Source organism: Bacillus rossius, chromosome 12 (genome assembly GCF_032445375.1).
Source record: "Bacillus rossius redtenbacheri isolate Brsri chromosome 12, Brsri_v3, whole genome shotgun sequence".
In the NCBI taxonomy this organism is placed as follows: Eukaryota; Metazoa; Arthropoda; class Insecta; order Phasmatodea; family Bacillidae; genus Bacillus; species Bacillus rossius.
The window spans coordinates 23,849,872-23,866,883 of record NC_086339.1 but is presented as its reverse complement, the minus strand read 5'-3'; the positions used below and the strand labels follow the sequence as shown (position 1 = coordinate 23,866,883).

At 36.2% G+C, this 17,012-nt stretch overlaps 1 protein-coding gene across 5 annotated transcripts in view; it reads left to right on the top strand.

Annotated features, from left to right (window-relative positions):
- Positions 1–17,012, top strand: part of LOC134537721 (bridge-like lipid transfer protein family member 1) — a 143,280-nt gene that overhangs the window by 46,956 nt on the left and 79,312 nt on the right. For all 5 annotated transcript variants that reach the window (XM_063378466.1, XM_063378468.1, XM_063378469.1 and 2 more), the window contains exons 30-39: positions 330–539; positions 1,798–1,900; positions 2,003–2,179; positions 5,579–5,699; positions 7,457–7,715; positions 9,905–10,048; positions 10,465–10,669; positions 12,848–13,032; positions 13,781–14,018; positions 16,272–16,497. In XM_063378466.1, coding sequence (XP_063234536.1) covers positions 330–539; positions 1,798–1,900; positions 2,003–2,179; positions 5,579–5,699; positions 7,457–7,715; positions 9,905–10,048; positions 10,465–10,669; positions 12,848–13,032; positions 13,781–14,018; positions 16,272–16,497 — 1,868 coding nt within the window. The remainder of the gene's footprint in view (positions 1–329; positions 540–1,797; positions 1,901–2,002; positions 2,180–5,578; positions 5,700–7,456; positions 7,716–9,904; positions 10,049–10,464; positions 10,670–12,847; positions 13,033–13,780; positions 14,019–16,271; positions 16,498–17,012) is intronic.

Here is a 17,012-nt window from a genome sequence, read left to right as displayed (position 1 = left end):
TCGATTATTTGCTAAATTACAGAATATGTATGCTGAACCATTGAATGCCAGATTAAAGATGATAACAATGTAAAAATAAAATAAATCAGAATAATATTACCACACTATGTAGGTAGCTATTGCATAAGAGCTTAGTCACATATAATGTTTATGCTGTTAAAGGAAAAATGTTTTGAAAGTGCATTATAGTTGATAAAGTTGTGATTTTTTTTTTGTAATGGATTTACAGCATTTTCTTGAAAATGTGTCCCACTTATTCAATCTTAAATCTTTTTAGAGATGGACGCATGGACAAGAATGTGGGAACAAACTTTTTTTTTCCTCCACAGAGCCCCGTGGAGCCAGCAGAATGCATGTTCCAGTGCACAGAGAACACGTTGCTGGACTCGTCCGACTCTCGCTCGGTGTCCAGCACGTCCTTCATTTCGGCCATGTCGTCGCAGGAGGACATCACGCTGGTGAACCTGCATATGCAGATCAACAAGCCGATCATCGACTCCCCGTTGCTCATGTCCAGCTACGTCACTCACCTGTCCCAGGTGGGCGCGACAAGTGAGTTTCGTCGGCTTACTTCCGAAACCTCGTAACTCCATTTCAGTCAGTTTTACAGGAGAACTTATGGAGCTTTCGGAGCACGGTTTCGACTGAAAAAGATACGAGGTTTTTATAATTTGTGAATAGGAAAGAGACTAAGTAGTGTTGACTTACGAGGTTTTATCAGCATATGCACTATGAAAAAAATAAAAAATAAAAATACACCAAACACATCCGGAATATAAAACTGGGAAAATCGGGACTTACGAGGTTTTAGAAGTAAGCCGACGATTTGCTACAAAACAAAGTTATTGAAGTCTAGTGACGCATATATTTTTTGTTAGGCGTGCACCGATATCAAAACTATGATTACTGCTTAATTTGATATGTTGGAGTGTTTAAAAAGATTAATAAACAGCTAGTAAAACAACATGGCTCCTTTAATTTTTTTTTATTGAATCACTAAGAATTTAAAGTTCTTTAAAATCTTTAGAGAAAAGTTAACTTTTTCTGTTAAGAAGAAGGCTTACCATTTTTAGCACTGGATGTAATCTTAAATTTGTGTCTTTTTTTACAGTTTGTTAATTTTGTTGAACATTAATTATAATTCACTTTATTACAAGGTGGTCACTGGTTCTGTATTTTGCCTAAGATTGTTTACTCATATAGCTGTTTTGGTACCAGTCGTAGTAATCACCATAGTTTTGTCTTTTTTTTAGAATACATATTTCATTTGACTTAAGAAAACATCTTTTTTAAGTAATTAAGGAACCAGGGGAAAATAATGCAAACTGTTTTATGCTGTCTGTGCTTTACATAAGACTCATAGAATAGCGATGTAAAATACAGGAAAGTGCAAAATCTTCTTCTGTGTTCAGTTAATCTGTAGTACACTTTGGGATAGCTTAAAGTTTAGTTTATGGAATTTCACACAGAGTTTTTCCCTTTTTGACAGTGGTACCGTTTATGAAAAGAAATGGTTTGTAATTGACTGCAACTGCTTTATTAAGGATATTTTGTGTGTGTATTTTGTGTGAGTGGGTGATATAGGTTTAGGTAAGATTAAGAAACTATTTTTAGGACCCAAGTACTTTTATAGTATTGACATACCATTTTTTTTAAATTATCATTTTACATTAATTACAGGAACAGGAAGAATATTTTTTTTCTTTTAAAAAAAAAAGTTTCTGTAACAAACTATGGAAAATTGAAAATATTTCTTTGCTTTTATCTTTTAATGTACTTTGTACTTCCACATTACAGGTTGGCTGCAGCAACTGGACTCGGTCTTCATTTCCAACAGGATGTGATGCCTTTACTACATCGCTTTTTCAGAGAATTGATAATGGCAGCCTTGTGTACATTGGTAAGTTTTAAATGTCTGAAGCGTGTTTTTATAGTGGTGTTCACCGTTGTTGGTGCAAGAGTGTGTTAACCTACCAATGTACAATTATTTTTTTACCTATAGGTGGGAAATATTCCCCTCGTTTCCAGACTCTGTCTGAAGGTTTCACGTCATTTAAGATGATTGGTCGTAATACGGAGCAGCGAAGCTCTCCGCCTACAAGCGGCAAGACACAGACTTTTCCGTATGCTTGGGACCCAAATGTATTGATTAACTCTGAACCTAAGGAACTGGAGACAGGTATGAAAAATATCATGTTTTATTTTAAACATATTTCAATATTAACACATGTAGGTTACCTATGTGTAGAATTAATAATGTGTCATCTTGAAAACTTTAATTCTTAAAAAAATATATATATACTTTACTGGTGTATATGTACTACAAGTCAGCAACTTTTTTTAATATGTTATAAGAATTGAGGTTTGCATTGGTGTGAATTATGATTAGAGGCACGATTATATGGTAATGCGCGATAAAACGAAATAACACCGAAAACCACTTGAAAACACGAAATAAAACGAAACTGTGCGAAATCCGCGATATGTCACGAAATTTCGTCTATCCTGATTATTTACGTTTTTTTTTTCCATTCTGTAAGGACAATTCACTATCTTCAGCACAATCAAATATTTCTGACAGTAACTAGCAGCCATATATATTATATGCGACGGTGATTCATTATAGATTTTAAAATGAAGTCTCAGAATTAACGTAATATTTTCTTTAAACAATAATATTGTTTACCATAATAATTTAAGATGTTGATAACTATGATACAATGGCCGCCGTTCACTTTCTGTAAATACAAAAATAACAAACGTCCAAAATGTTTTTCTAAGATTACGTTTTTAATCATTAAAATATTACACACTAAAGCGCATTGCTTTTACTGTTTATTTAAAATAAAGTACGTAGGGTATAAAAATAAAATTAACCCTGCTTAACGTAACGATTGTAAATAATAAATAGTACATGTTTATGTCGGTATTAATTTTCACGTACGTATGTTGGTATTCGGTATGTGTTTGTATTCGCATCTATTCTCCATTGTTTTGATCTTTCCAGCACGGCAAGTTTTAGTGTATTTAGAGGTTAAATTCTTCCTATGTGAATAAAAATTTTTGATAATGCCTAAAACGAAGGTTTCTGCCAGTGACCGATCGAAAGAATTTTCCAGCGAAGGATTTTATTTCAGTGATAAAATTTTAATGTGCAAATTCTGTAACTGCAGGCTAGACTACGAGAGATGCGATATGCTTGTGAAACATGTTGCGAGTGAGAAACATAAGCGTTTGAGGCAAAACGCATCTGTTAAACGACATCCTTGTCTAAGAGTCTTTAATGCCATTAATTTGCTGTTCAACCCAAGAAATGTGAGTAGGGTTAGCATAGAAGATGCAAACCTACAGAAGTCTCTGCATAACTTGCCTTCTGTTTCCCATCTTCCCATTGATACATTCATACATGGCTATGTTGCTTTCAAAAAAATAATTGAGGATGAACTTTCATTGCCAGAAACAAGCCAAATTGATGTTGCAAAGGTACTTTGCTCCCTTAAAGGGGACTACAGTGAATTTGCTCAAGCCAGTTTAAGGGCAATCTGGTTCCCAACATCAAATGTTGATGCAGAACGTTCATTTTCCAGGTACTCACTGGTAGTTAGTGACAGAAGACAACGTCTCACTCCAGAAAATGGGGAAAATTTAACTATGATAGCATTTCAATAAAACCGTCTTAATAGTATCTTTGGAAGTGCTTAATTGTGTAATTTTGTAGTGTATGTGATTGTAATTAAGTCGTGAAATTTTTAGTAGTTATTTAAAAGTTTGAATTTATGAATTTGCCAATGAACTTAATTATCTATGAATTTGCAAATGAACTTCATTGTAATTAGATCATGAGGTTTTAGAGTTTATTAATATTTGTTTCAATAAATTTGCATGTCGTACAGAGAAGTAAGAAAATTTTGCCGTGGGTATATTGAGCAAAAAAATAAAACTATATAACACCGAAATCTTTATTTCTTTACACCGAAAATTGTCTTCAAATAACACCACAAAATCTTGACTCTAAGTATGATGCATTTTGATGTACCGTAACACAATATATTTTATATGTGACTGCTAATATTACTCTCATATAACTTGACTATCTTATATCTTAGACTTGAGAGCAATGATTAAACAAAAATATAAACAGTATCATACTGATCAGCAGAACAATGTGTGTCGTAATAGGTGAAAGTACCAAGATGTTGAGGGGAAAAGCAACATATATGTATGTTCAAATAAGTAAAACAAAACAAAACGATATCATGAAATTATAATTTAGGTCAGTTTATAAGCCTTCGAAAATAACTTAACACTGTTTATAGTTTACTGATATTTTTAAGTAATGGTGTTCGTGTCTGCTGGCTGAGGCTCATTGGTATTCACAAGAAACTTTCAATAGGACTACTGAGTGTGATTAGAACCAAAAATTGCAGATAATGTTCAGTTTCAAAATTTGTTGTTTCACTCATAAAATATACGTGTTAGATAAGTCTTATTGCTGATAATCATGTTTTAACAGTGTTTTATGATCGTGAGAAATTCATACACAAGAAATATTGTTTATTTAATTAGTGCAACATATGTGGATAAGTGAGGCGAAATGAGCAGAACGATGTACTGACAGAAATTGCCGCTCACTTTTCAGTATAATCACAATGTTTTATATATAGAACTACTTAACAACTTTACTAAAACACTTCACTATTGTTTTATAACAGTCAAAATCCTTGTTTGCACATGAAATTCAGTGCATTCAACACTACATAATACCGTAGCACTGTTCCATATTGGAATTCTTTGTTAATAATTTAAATTGTTCTTCAATTAACAAAATGCTACTTCCTGATTGGTTGGAAAGCCTTGAGGTTAAATGCTTTCCAAAATTAATATAACAATATAAACTGTCAACAAAGATGAGATAAGTGTAAAATAACACAGATTTAAAATAAAAGCATAAAGTATTACATTTCATAATATAAAACTATTTCAGTTTACAAATATCATGACCAATAGTCCTGAGAGGGGTCTGTGCAATGCTTTGACATTTGAAAAACAATAGTCATAGAGTTCTCGGTTTCATAGATATGGATTACATTTCAAAGTAAAATACTGTTCATAAAGTCATAATTAATAAAATGCAGGATATAAAAATAAAAATAATTAAAGAACAACTGTGCTAACACTTGATTTATTACATTGAGTTTATTGGTTATACAGTTTTATTTTAAAATGTTTTTCTTATAAACAGGTTTTTTGCAATATGTAACATTTTCATTTAACTCGGTTTAAACTGAAGCATTTGGATACGAAAATTTAGGATAAATTCTTACATTATATTACAAATTTTAGATTTAAGTGTGAAGACATTCTCAAAGCTTGTCAGAGAATGAAAGTTAAATTTTAATTGCTAATTGAAACTGGAAACATTTGTAGTTAACAATGTAAGCTGCAAGTATAAGTATTAAATAAACAGTCAAGTACACATACTGTAGGAATTATATATTAGTACTTCATTACAGTAATTGTGTATGTCTTTATGAACATTGCTTACTCTCTTCACATTATTTTCTGTTTTACATTTCAGACAGCGAAAGAGAACTTTTACTCTTACAGAATGACTTAGGAACAAGAACTACTGTTGTTATCAAATTGAAGGGTGACATGGATGTAATGGTCACACCTCTTGTTTTAGAATCTTTGCAGAGGTGAGAATATATATATTTTTTTGTAATTTTTGATTGACGTGTGTAAAACAGCCATACTGTAATTCTAAGGAACCGCCCCCAGAATTTGCCTGGGGAACTGTGGGAGACCATGAAAAAATTAATCTTTTCTGATTCTTGGCAGGTTGTAACCCGGTATTTTTTCCAATTGGAAATATGGTGGATTTCACTGTGATCAGGTGGATTATCATGGTGTTCTGCCATTCCTTCCCACCTTTTCATTCCTTTAGCCAATCTTTCCATTCATTCTTTTCGTCCGGATCACATTCGGTAGGCCACGTATTCAATTCCAGCCATCTGCACCAGGAGTGGTTTTCTCCTAGAGTGGTTTTCCATCCTCTCCTTTTTAGGCAAATGCTGGTGCAATTCCTGGATGTATACTTTCCTTATTTCCTTCCCCCCCATATCATGGTGCTGGCAAGTTGTTGGCCAATACTGAAAGATCAAAAAATAAAATTATAGATGTGTGTATATGTGTGTTTACAGATACATACATAGTGTGTGCTGGTTTTTTTTTTTACATCTCCTGTCACTGCCGACAGGCAAACAAAACACATTGTGTACCCTTTAAATTTGCAATAAAAGGTTCTAAATGTATAAAAAAAAATGTTGGGGTTGATTGTTTTCTGTATAAATAATATCTGCAGTTTTGTTCGAGCTAGGACCTGGGAGCTGTCTGGCTTCCAAAAAGCTACTCCCAATACCCTCAATGAAGGATCTTCACTCTGCGTAAAACCCGGGAAATGCTGGGTACCTCAGCTATTGCACGTCTCAGCTTTAGTTTGCAGTGTGCTTTTAAAGGGAGATTTTCTTTTCCAATGCAGCGCTGTACTTGTTTCGGTGTTTTCTGTTGACAGATATACATCATAGAAAACAAAAATTTTTGACACAAACTTTGTAATGTAATAAACAATTTTTTAAATGTTTTTTGAAACATTTTATTTTGTAAAGTAAAATTTGGAATAAAAAAATTTTTTAAATACAATTTTCTTGTTGTACTTTATCAAGAGCAATCATCTGATAATATTAATTTTTTTTTATTTCTAGCTAGATGTAACTGAAAAACGTCATCTTGTTTTCAACAGTTTTTGTCCACAATTTTTTTTTTGTATCATTTGATAGAAAATATTGTGCTCTTTTGAGCATGGCACATAATTTTGTGTAATGCCTGGTTATTAGTGGAGACCAAGAGCGTCGCCAGGGGAGGGGGGTAGGGGGGGCAGTTGCACCCCCCCGCCCTAGAGCCCTAGAGATTCAAAAAAATGTAGGCCCCCCTCCCCCCCCCCCCGGCCATCGGCTGGCCATCGGCTGGCGACGCCCTTGGTGGAGACCTACTGTTCTACATACAGTAGTTTGATTTTTTTTTAACATTGAATAATTATTTTTTGTATAATGACTACAACTGATGGTATTAAAAATAATATTTTTAATGCAAAGTCTCAGCCCGATCGGTTTAAAATTGACAAAGTTTCATACAAACTTTCATCCCCTATTTTATCCCCTTGGGGGTAGAATTAATCAAAATCCTTTCTTAGCGGATGCCTACGTCATAACATCTACCTGCATGCCAAATTTCATCCCAATCCGTCCAGTGGTTTGGGCTGTGCGTTGATAGATCACTATGTCAGTCAGTCACCTTTGAGTTATATATATTAAAATGTTAACAAGCTGGGTAGCATGAGTGTACCCTGTAAGGCAGTCCAAGCGTGAGAGGGACGGTGGGCCCGTGCGGAGGGCAGGTTCATAGACGCGGTGACGCCGTCGCTGGCCACCCAGCACCCGCACAGCATGCTGAACCGCCTACACGCAGAGTGCCTGGCCAGGGTGGAGGGAGCCAACATCCTGAAGAGGGACCGGTCGCTGTCCTACCTCAGCCAGCTGCAGGCGGGCAGCAAGAGGAGCACCGCCGAGAGGGACCTGCGGGGAGCCCCCCTGCACTCCGGCGTGTACGAGGAGTCCGTCTGCACCCAGACCCAGGGCACCGTCATCCTGCCCAAGGTGCGGCGGTCCCCCCCCCCTCCCCCCACCCGTCCGTCGCTGCCGGCCTGGCCAGGCTCAAGTTGTGTGTGGTGGATTAGCGATGAAACGGGAATAACACCAAACCGCTTAACAACAAAATGCTATTTACGTATATCATGGAATTAAGTAGCCTTTGACCAAAACTTAATTCAAATCATATGAAAAGTAATCTTTTTGAAGTTTTGAATTCAAGGAATGTCATTATTTCTGGACAAATCATGATTGTACCAAAAGTGCATAAACCAGAAAAAAAATTACTTAATTTATATTATTGTGCATTTCTTATTGAATCACTTTTAAACTTATGTTCGGAATGTATCTGTTTTGACCAATTTATTTCATATTTTTTTTATTGTAAAAATGCAACATATAAACTTTACCACGGTTTAGTAGAGTAAGTATTCAAAAACAGCATGTGTAAAAATACAAAAAGTAACACTGAAATCTGTTTTAAAATCAAAATTGGACTAAAAATAAAGCCATAAAATCTTGTCTCTGTTGTGGAGACCATGGTGGCTGAGTGGTCATATCACAACCTCCTAATAACATGATTTTGGTTCAACCCCTCCCCCCCACCCTTTTTTACCCCACCATACAAAGATTTTGGGATCTGGGGACATCGTCTTCCTTTACTGCTCTTATTTTGCAACCAAGCTCATGTTAAATGGATGATTTGGGTTTTATGTCCTGTCATTCTTGGTGCTATGTGCCCTAGACTCAATTTCACATTGGTATTGATTGACCTGTCATAGAAAAATTTGTTTAATCCAAATTTAATACACACATTTTCGTAAAAATAATTGTAAGTGAACGTAGTCCATTTAAAAAATTTTACAAACGAACTTGGTAAAACAGTATCAAAAATACACAAACTAGAACTGTGTTACCAATGCACCGGTTTAACATAAACTTGATGGATTTTGATGTGAGCCATTCATTCCATCAATGTTCCATTCTCATATTGTCATCGCTCAACATCTCTAATTACCTCGGTGTCTATGACCTGTCAAGCTACAATTTATTCATTCATTCATACCCTGTTAAATGCAATGATTTATACAGTTAACGGCTGGGATTTCTTTTTCTTTCATATTATTTTCGGAGTGAGGTGGTGCAACCCTGTACTTTGATCTGCGGAGGATCTGGTCTCAAATACCAATCTGACCATCGTGACTTCTGTTTTCCATTGTTTGCCGAAATCACTCCATAAAAATGCCATGACCTCGAATTGTGTTGTTGAGTTTATCCATCTCTAACGACATCGCTGATGATGAAATTAATACAGTGGAGACCTGATAATCCGAACTTCGTTATTCCAAAAGTCCGCTCAATCCGAAACCAAAAGTCAAATAGAACTAAGGGTACAATAAAACCACAGTAATAACTAAATTACACATCTAAAGTATATTTCTGAAAATTACAAGAAAGATCAAATTTAGACAATGACAACTCCAACTGTGAAGCACTGTGACGTAGTGTTAGAAAAACTTGCACTACTCTACGAGGCAGCGTTCCGCTCTCTTATCACCCATCTGATCCTGAAATTTGGTTAATTTTAAACAGACATAAAATAAACTGTTTAATCACATGTAATAATACATATTGATTTAATCACACATAATGTAATTTAAGTTTATTTTAAGCATGATTTCACTTAATCCGAAAAATTTGTTTATCCAAAAAGGGTCTGGTCCCAATCATTTTGGATTATCTTGACTTCACTGAATAAATAAAAACTAGGAAGTGCTCAGAATTACATAAATCCTCAGTAAAATTATTCTTATCCATCTTTGGAGAGTTTTAAGACAGGTGTGATTATTTTACTGGAAATTATTTTTGTTTGCTGCCAAGACACAGAATAATTTTGCTGGTTCACGTGAAATATTTTATAAGCAGAAAATGTCTCATCCTGTTTTTCTGTGTTTGAATATTAGCAGTTTAATGGTTTGCAAAGCTAGTGGTGCTAGGTGGCTGTGTACTATTGTTTGAACTTAAAGCTATTCTATGCTGTGAGCCGAAAAGCCCGGGTATTCTGGACCTTCTAACCTCTTTGAACCTCATTTTTCTAGTTTTTTTGACACATCTGATCTTATGAGTTATGACAGTTGCAGAATGTAATAGCTATGATCATTTTTAAATGGGTTTTATTCTTGACTTTAATTTTTCAGATTAACATAACTGTTTTACAAGCTTCTGTTGTGGAAGAAATTATTTCATTTTCTGCTCTGGACAACATTAGAGACCTGACGTGTGTGTCCTTGTTGGCAATATGTTTTGAAAATATCACGACTTCATTTCACTTCAGGAAACAGGTAAATATTAGTATATGGAAAATATTCTGATGCCCCTGTAATATTTATAAAGTATTGAAATAATGCTTGAATATTTTAATTATAATTTATTGAAACAATTAATATTGGTTTATACTTGCAAACTTAAATATGTTTTGAATAAGAAAGTATTGATAAATTACATTTTCGGTTTTGATTCTTTCAAAGTTTAATATATAACAAATAATTTAAGGTTTAAACTGCGTCAAGTCTGAAAAAATATCTGTCATTTCCGTCAACATAACTTTCACCATCTGCATATCAGCATGCAAATTGCTACCCTGGAGATATGTCTGCGATTCGACCAAAATGTAGGAGTTCATTTCTTCAACCTTGACGCTCTTAAAATTAACAAGCCAAGCCTGACAAGTTATGACATAGCGAAATCACGTTTGTAGGCTCGAGAAGTTGTGCAAACATTCCATCGCCCAGCAGTCCTGCCGAGCGGCCACAAGAAATCCAGCGGTGGCATCAAGATAGGAGGCAAACCGTTTGTTTTGGGGCACCAGTCGACGACAATCACCCCCACCCTCGGGGGTGAGCCAGTGTACATCGAGACATCAGAGAAGCAGCAGGAAGAAATTCTGGTCACACTTAACGTTGGTGAGTGTTTGCTTGTAGACTGCCATTTTGCCATTGTGACGTGGACGGATCCGGTACTGGGGCGTGTCTTGCTCGTGACGTTCTTGCAGGCAATCTTTTGACTTGTCGGTTGAGGGTCATGTGGATTGAATGGTCATTGAACAGGTTACTCACCTGGGACAAGGCTTCCAAAGGTGTTATTCCTGGCAGGGTCATAAAACCGGGATTTTTGCGAGTGTAAATGTGGTGGATATTGCCGGCAGTATTTTGGTTATATTTGGGTTGCTCCCTTTCTTCCTTCCAGTGCGTTCAGTCGCTGCTTCATCTCACCATTTTGCCCATCATTCATCTGTATTCACCCATTGGTTTATGAGATATTAAATCCCAATTAACTCCCCCACTCACTGTTACCTTTTCATTGGCATTGCATATACAAATAATAAAATACAAAGAGTAGGACTATGAACCTCATCTAAACAGTCTTTCGTTCCGGGTTGTAATGTCGAGACATTAGCTCTCAAAATATTTGGTAAGAACTCTGTACGAGTGATTTGTCTGTTAATGTGGCAACAAGTTGTCGCCCGCCTCGTTTCCCCAACAGAGGATGCAGCGGCGGTCAGGCAGCCTTCCTTTTGCGCTGTCTTGCCACAGGACAGGTTCCTCTGATCGGGGGCTAAGGCTCTGGTAACTGGCCTGGTCGGGGCGCGGGCTGGGCAGAAGGTCTCCGCCCGGGCCACGGCTCGTGGTGATGTGGGAACCTAAATTTCCTTGTGCCGTATTTACATCCTGAGCGAGAAGTTTACTGAGCACTTGGCCAGCAAGACACCAGGAGTTCGATTGTGCCGAGCTTGGAACGAACTGTTGTGGAGGGTCAGGAGACAGACGAAGTTAAAGGCTCACACAGGGGCAGAAAATTGTATGGTTAGTAATTGTCCTGGGGTCCGGGTGATGCCATGCGCAATACAGATTAGAGGCATAGGCACCTAAATTGATTGAGAGTGGGGTAGGTGGTGCAAAAGAGGGTTTAGGCTGGGACAGACTAGTACCAAAATTTGCCATCAGAGAGTACGGGATGGTAGAGCAAGTGGCGGGCGCTGTAGGACCAGAGCCTCTCAAAGTAAACGGGTTGGGGGGGGGGGGGGGGGGGAGATCTGGCAAGGTTCCTAAAGGTTAAGCCAAAGAGTGACTTCAGAGAGGGAGAGGGAGGGAGGGAGGGACGGAGTTAGAGAAACCTGCGCTGCGATGCACGGGAGGAGTACGAGGAGGAGAGAGGGATAGATAAATGCTGGCATGGTGGGAAAGGATGCTACGGTGGCACACCATAATCAGGTGTGTGTGCTCTCAGGCATGGGAATGTGTGTGGCGAGAGCTGACGTCTGCCGGTGAGATGAACCAGACCATCTCAAGCTGCAGCCTCCCTATCGGGCAGTACGCGAGTTTGGTGCAAAGCACCTGAGCCAATGCTACGTGCCTGCACCACGGTAGTTGCACCCAGAGTTATGATAGGGTATAAGTTAAAATTAATGACTGTGATTTTAAAAAGAACTTATAGTGTCAAAAATTTTACTAATTTTTGGCACATTTATTAAATGATATAACACATTTATTTGTGTATTTAAATATTATTTTTTTATTTAAAAAAATTCATAAATTATATAAAATAAACAAAATTTTTGAAATACTGTTTATCTAAAATTGGTGAGAACTATGCCCAGTATTAATACGTAAATTGTTCAGTATTGGTTTGTATTCAATGTGGCCTTACAACATTTTCTTCTATTCAGTCTTCTATTTGAAGTTGTCTAATGTTTGAGTCTTTTTGTATTTTTGGTCATATGTTATATAGACAGTCTAGTACTGGATTTTTATATATTTGCTATATAGTTTTATGTTTAAGGTCATTCTTAAATTGTGGCCCTGAAATCGTTACCATCTTAAAATCTTGCCCATTTTATGGTCTAAGCTGTCTGCTAAATGAGGATATATATTCAAGGTGTTCTAAAAATCAGTGTTGTCTATATATTTTAGCCTTTTTTAAATAAAGTTTTAAATTTTTGTTGTTGCTTTTTTGGGTAAATTTTTAACCATTTTAACTGAAATTTTTTTTGACTCATCCTATCACTGAAATTTAGTCTTATAAAAAAACTTACCTGGTTATTAATAAATCTCTAGTTGCTTTTTTTTTTTTTTTTTTTTCAGGAAATATTCATACCCAGCTCAGGAGGTTACGAAATGAGAGCTCGATCTTGAAGGATGCGGTCATAACTGCAATCCCCGCACAGTACTCGAGGGTTCTGTTCACGTGTGCCAGGGTGATGTCACCGATGCGAGCGGTAGACTACTACTTCCAGCAGCCCTCCTCTGCCGGCACAAGTGGAAATGGAGTAATTATTTCTCTACTGACACTAAACTCAGATGGGTTTCATTTCCCCACTCATATCTAAATAATTTGAATTTATTTATGTTGGTGGGACAATATCTCTGTTGTTAAAATATTTTTCAGTGGTGTCTCCCAAAACATAACAAAAAAATGGATTATCGTTCATTCATACTTTTTCATTGCAGTTTTTGTAAATTACTTAAGCTTTATTAATAGTTTTCAATATATGTTATTCATACTTATGTAAAACTTGATTTTTTATAACCATCGAGAGTCATTGTGATACTGACCTTATGGTTTTTCAGTGATGGATAACATTAATTTTTCTGGAAATCTGGATATTGTATTTGATTACTAAACGAGAGTCTAGAATCATAATTTATTTTCAAGAGGCAGGAATAAAATAATACAAGAGAAAAAGTACAGAAATTCGAGATTTTAAGAAACATTCATCTCAAACCTTTTTTTTTTAATTTTTAGTTTTTTTTCTGATAGATTTCTTATTTTGTTACAAATATTTTGTAAAGTTCTATATAAACATTCTGATGGCTGGTGACAAACATTTCTCTGCTAGTTTTTGTAAGGTAAAATGATACAAACCTCGTCAACTTGTGGTGTTGGTGTTTGAATATCTGAATTCCCCTTCTTGAAATATATTTTTTTCAAATCCATTTTTCTCGATCATCAACTCTTTTGAATACTTGTTGGGATTTGAGGATTTGATTGGCCCATCCGTGATATTTTTTTCACAGGGTCGGCACTCAAGCAGCTCGCAAGGAGTGGATGAACAAAACAACGACGACAAGTTGGGCTTTATTATGTTTGAATGTGGTCTGGAAGGTGTATCGATTCGAGTGGTGAAACGATCACAGTTTGACAAAGATGATGATGAAACCCAGAGGGATACTCAGACTGATAATAAAAATACTGTGACATTGAAAGATGATGTTGAAGTAATGGAGAAACAACAACAGACATCAGCTACTGGAGGTGAGCTGAAAATTGCTGAGCTTGGAAAATGCCATTGTCTGAAGTAGCTTGGCTTCTGGGTTTTAGCGAATAATTCGCCAAGGACACGGCTACAACCCAGAAGTCAAGCTACTTCAAGCTATTACTTACTAGATCCGGTTCTTTTAAGGTATCAGTTACTTTTCCATCCTCTAGATACTACATTAGATTAAGAGATCATCTTCTCTACGACCCTACCATGAGTCCTACCACACCCAAAGTTTCTTGCGGTGGCTCTCGCCTTGGCGATGGATCTTGTCGTCGCGGCTGATGTCGGCAGGCGGTTGCGAACGCGGCGAGGCTGACCCAGGTCTCAACTGGCCCCCTGTGAAGCGGTGTCAGCCACAGTACAATCACCCTCTTTCCATGGGCGTTGCCCCCATTTAACAGTTAGCCTTGCTCTCTTCAGGTCATTCCTCCGGTGGCAGCGCCTACAGGTGTTCAAGCCCACTTCGTGGTTCATTCACCTGCCTCGCTGCTGACACACTCTTCTCTGACTCGTGACTTAACCACTTAACATTCTAATAACATTTTCAAAAGCTGTTCCGAAAAAAATCACTTTTTTTTATTACTTAATAGAAAAGTACTTTAGAAATGTAACGAATAACAGTTGGCCTTTTTTTTTTAAAATTTGTTTGTTTATGAAATATGAAGGACGATAAATTTACCAAATTTTTATCCCGAGTTAACTCGACCAGTCATTATGTCGGCGTAAATATGTTATTCTTGCAGCGGAAATGCAAATCATGTAATATTTTGTCATATTTTGTGATTCAATTTCATTTCGAGTTATTAATTACGTTTGCATTAAGTAAAAACAAATTATTTGTACTAAAAAATCCTTACCTACAAAATGTTGCTCTGCTACCATATTGTAACATATGCTGGGCTTCAGATAAACACTCAATAAATGAATAAGTAAAAAAATAATACATTGGAAGCATGCTGGGCCCATAACCCGAGGTCTGTGGATCGGAACCACGCTCTGCTACCAATTTTATAAATCCGATCTTTCAATATCCACTAACTCGTCTGTTTTCATTTCAAAACAAAATAAAAATAACTGAAAGAAAATCACAAATTATTTTTTACATTCGTATTCAAATACAAAGGAAAACATCGCAAGATGTATGGCAATATGCACGGCAAAATTCACTCAAAATAAAAATAAAATATTCAGATTATATATTCATACAATTATTTATGAAATACGCATACGAAAACGAAAGAAATTACCTACTTGAGTGTCGCACAACTCGCGAAAAAACAGTACCATTGCTATTATCTCTGATCACTGCACTGTGCACATTAAGGTAAAGAAATATAAATAGATACTGCACCCTGTCAAGGAAATATAAACTAAATATTTGTAAACAAACAAGTGTAAGTTACGAATGTTTCATGAACACGCTTATCATCTTGCGTGTCGGCAAGTGCACAGAGCTTCCATCTCTGTTACAAAGCTTGAAGTATACACAGATAGTCAATATTTGCCGCAATCTACACGGAAAAAGGTAAACTACAACCGCAAAGAAACACGACGGAAATATTCGGGATACATAACGAAGGACAGCAAAGTGAATTGTGTCACAAGTATACTCGGGTTAGCATAAAATTACCACTTTATATAACCCGAGTTAAATCGGGTTAACATGTTAAGTGGTTAAGATGGTCCCCACCACCTGGCTGCTGGTTGTCGTCACAGTATTATGTTTGATTACATTATATACACACACATTTATTTGTGAAATAATTATGTTCACCAGAAACTATTTTAGCTTGGTTATTGTTTCATGGTAGGAATGTTTTTGTGCCAACGTTTCATATCACAAATGAATGTTAAAGAGTTAAATTCATTATCTGATTAGATGATTGAATTTTATTTTAAATATGTGTTTGTGATTATGGTCTTTCAGTAATTTGCGACAGGAATTGTGTATTTATACTGTAATCGGACTCAGTGAACCATGTGAAAAGGAATCTGCATACATATTTCTATTGTTAGTGTGTTGGTTTTTGAAGCCATGGAAGTCATTAATTGTTTTTTTTTTTTTTATGTTTATGTACTCAAGACAAGATTCTATACACCCATTTTTAAGTTCATCCTTCGAAGTATTTCATTAAAAATTATGCAGTGCTAGCGAACAGAATCAAATACTCCAGTTACGTTTGACTACAGTGATACCCTTCGTTTTTAAGCAGAAACATAATTAAGGGTGGTTGGATGTTTTCCAGGTCCTTCAGTTCAAGGAGAAAGCAACATGTCATCTTCGGCGGGTCCCAAGACATCCAAAACACCTCCAGAAGGTGGCAGTGTTCCGGAAACAGGCTCTAATTGTTTGGAGGCATTCAAAGCTACCAAAGATAACACCTCATCGTGTGTGATAGAGTTTAAAACAGTGTGGTTCAACTTCGCTGCTCCTCCGAGAGCTCCGATAACCAGGAAGATTGACTTCACTCGGTAAATACAAGATGTGTGCGCACGCCGAATTGTACAGGCACGAAAGTTCATGCTACAAAATAAATATCAATCCGAACAATGCTAAACTGAGATAATTACTATAATTTTTATGTATTATGTTCTTGCTAGAGTTTAAATCATTTTTACACCTTTGGTAATTTTCAGAACCAATACTTGTCTCGTATAATTCTCGCTGCAGTAGCCATAAGATTATCTGAAAGTTGGCTAAAATTGATTAAAGATTTTCATTTCTTTTCAGATTTGAAGGTAAACTTGAATATATTATCAAACAGGGTCTTACATACCTGGAAGTCCTTAATTTTCCATTGTGTACTTAAAGGCTTTGAAAAGTTATTAAATTGCTTTTGGCCTTCAAAAACCCTTATATTTAAAATTTCTTGTTTGTGAAGTATAAAATTCCTAAATAACATTAAATTTTGTTAGTGGGGAGTAAGTGATTGGATTGATAAGGTATTTTTTTTACAAGTAAATACTTTTGCTACTGAAGTGTCCGA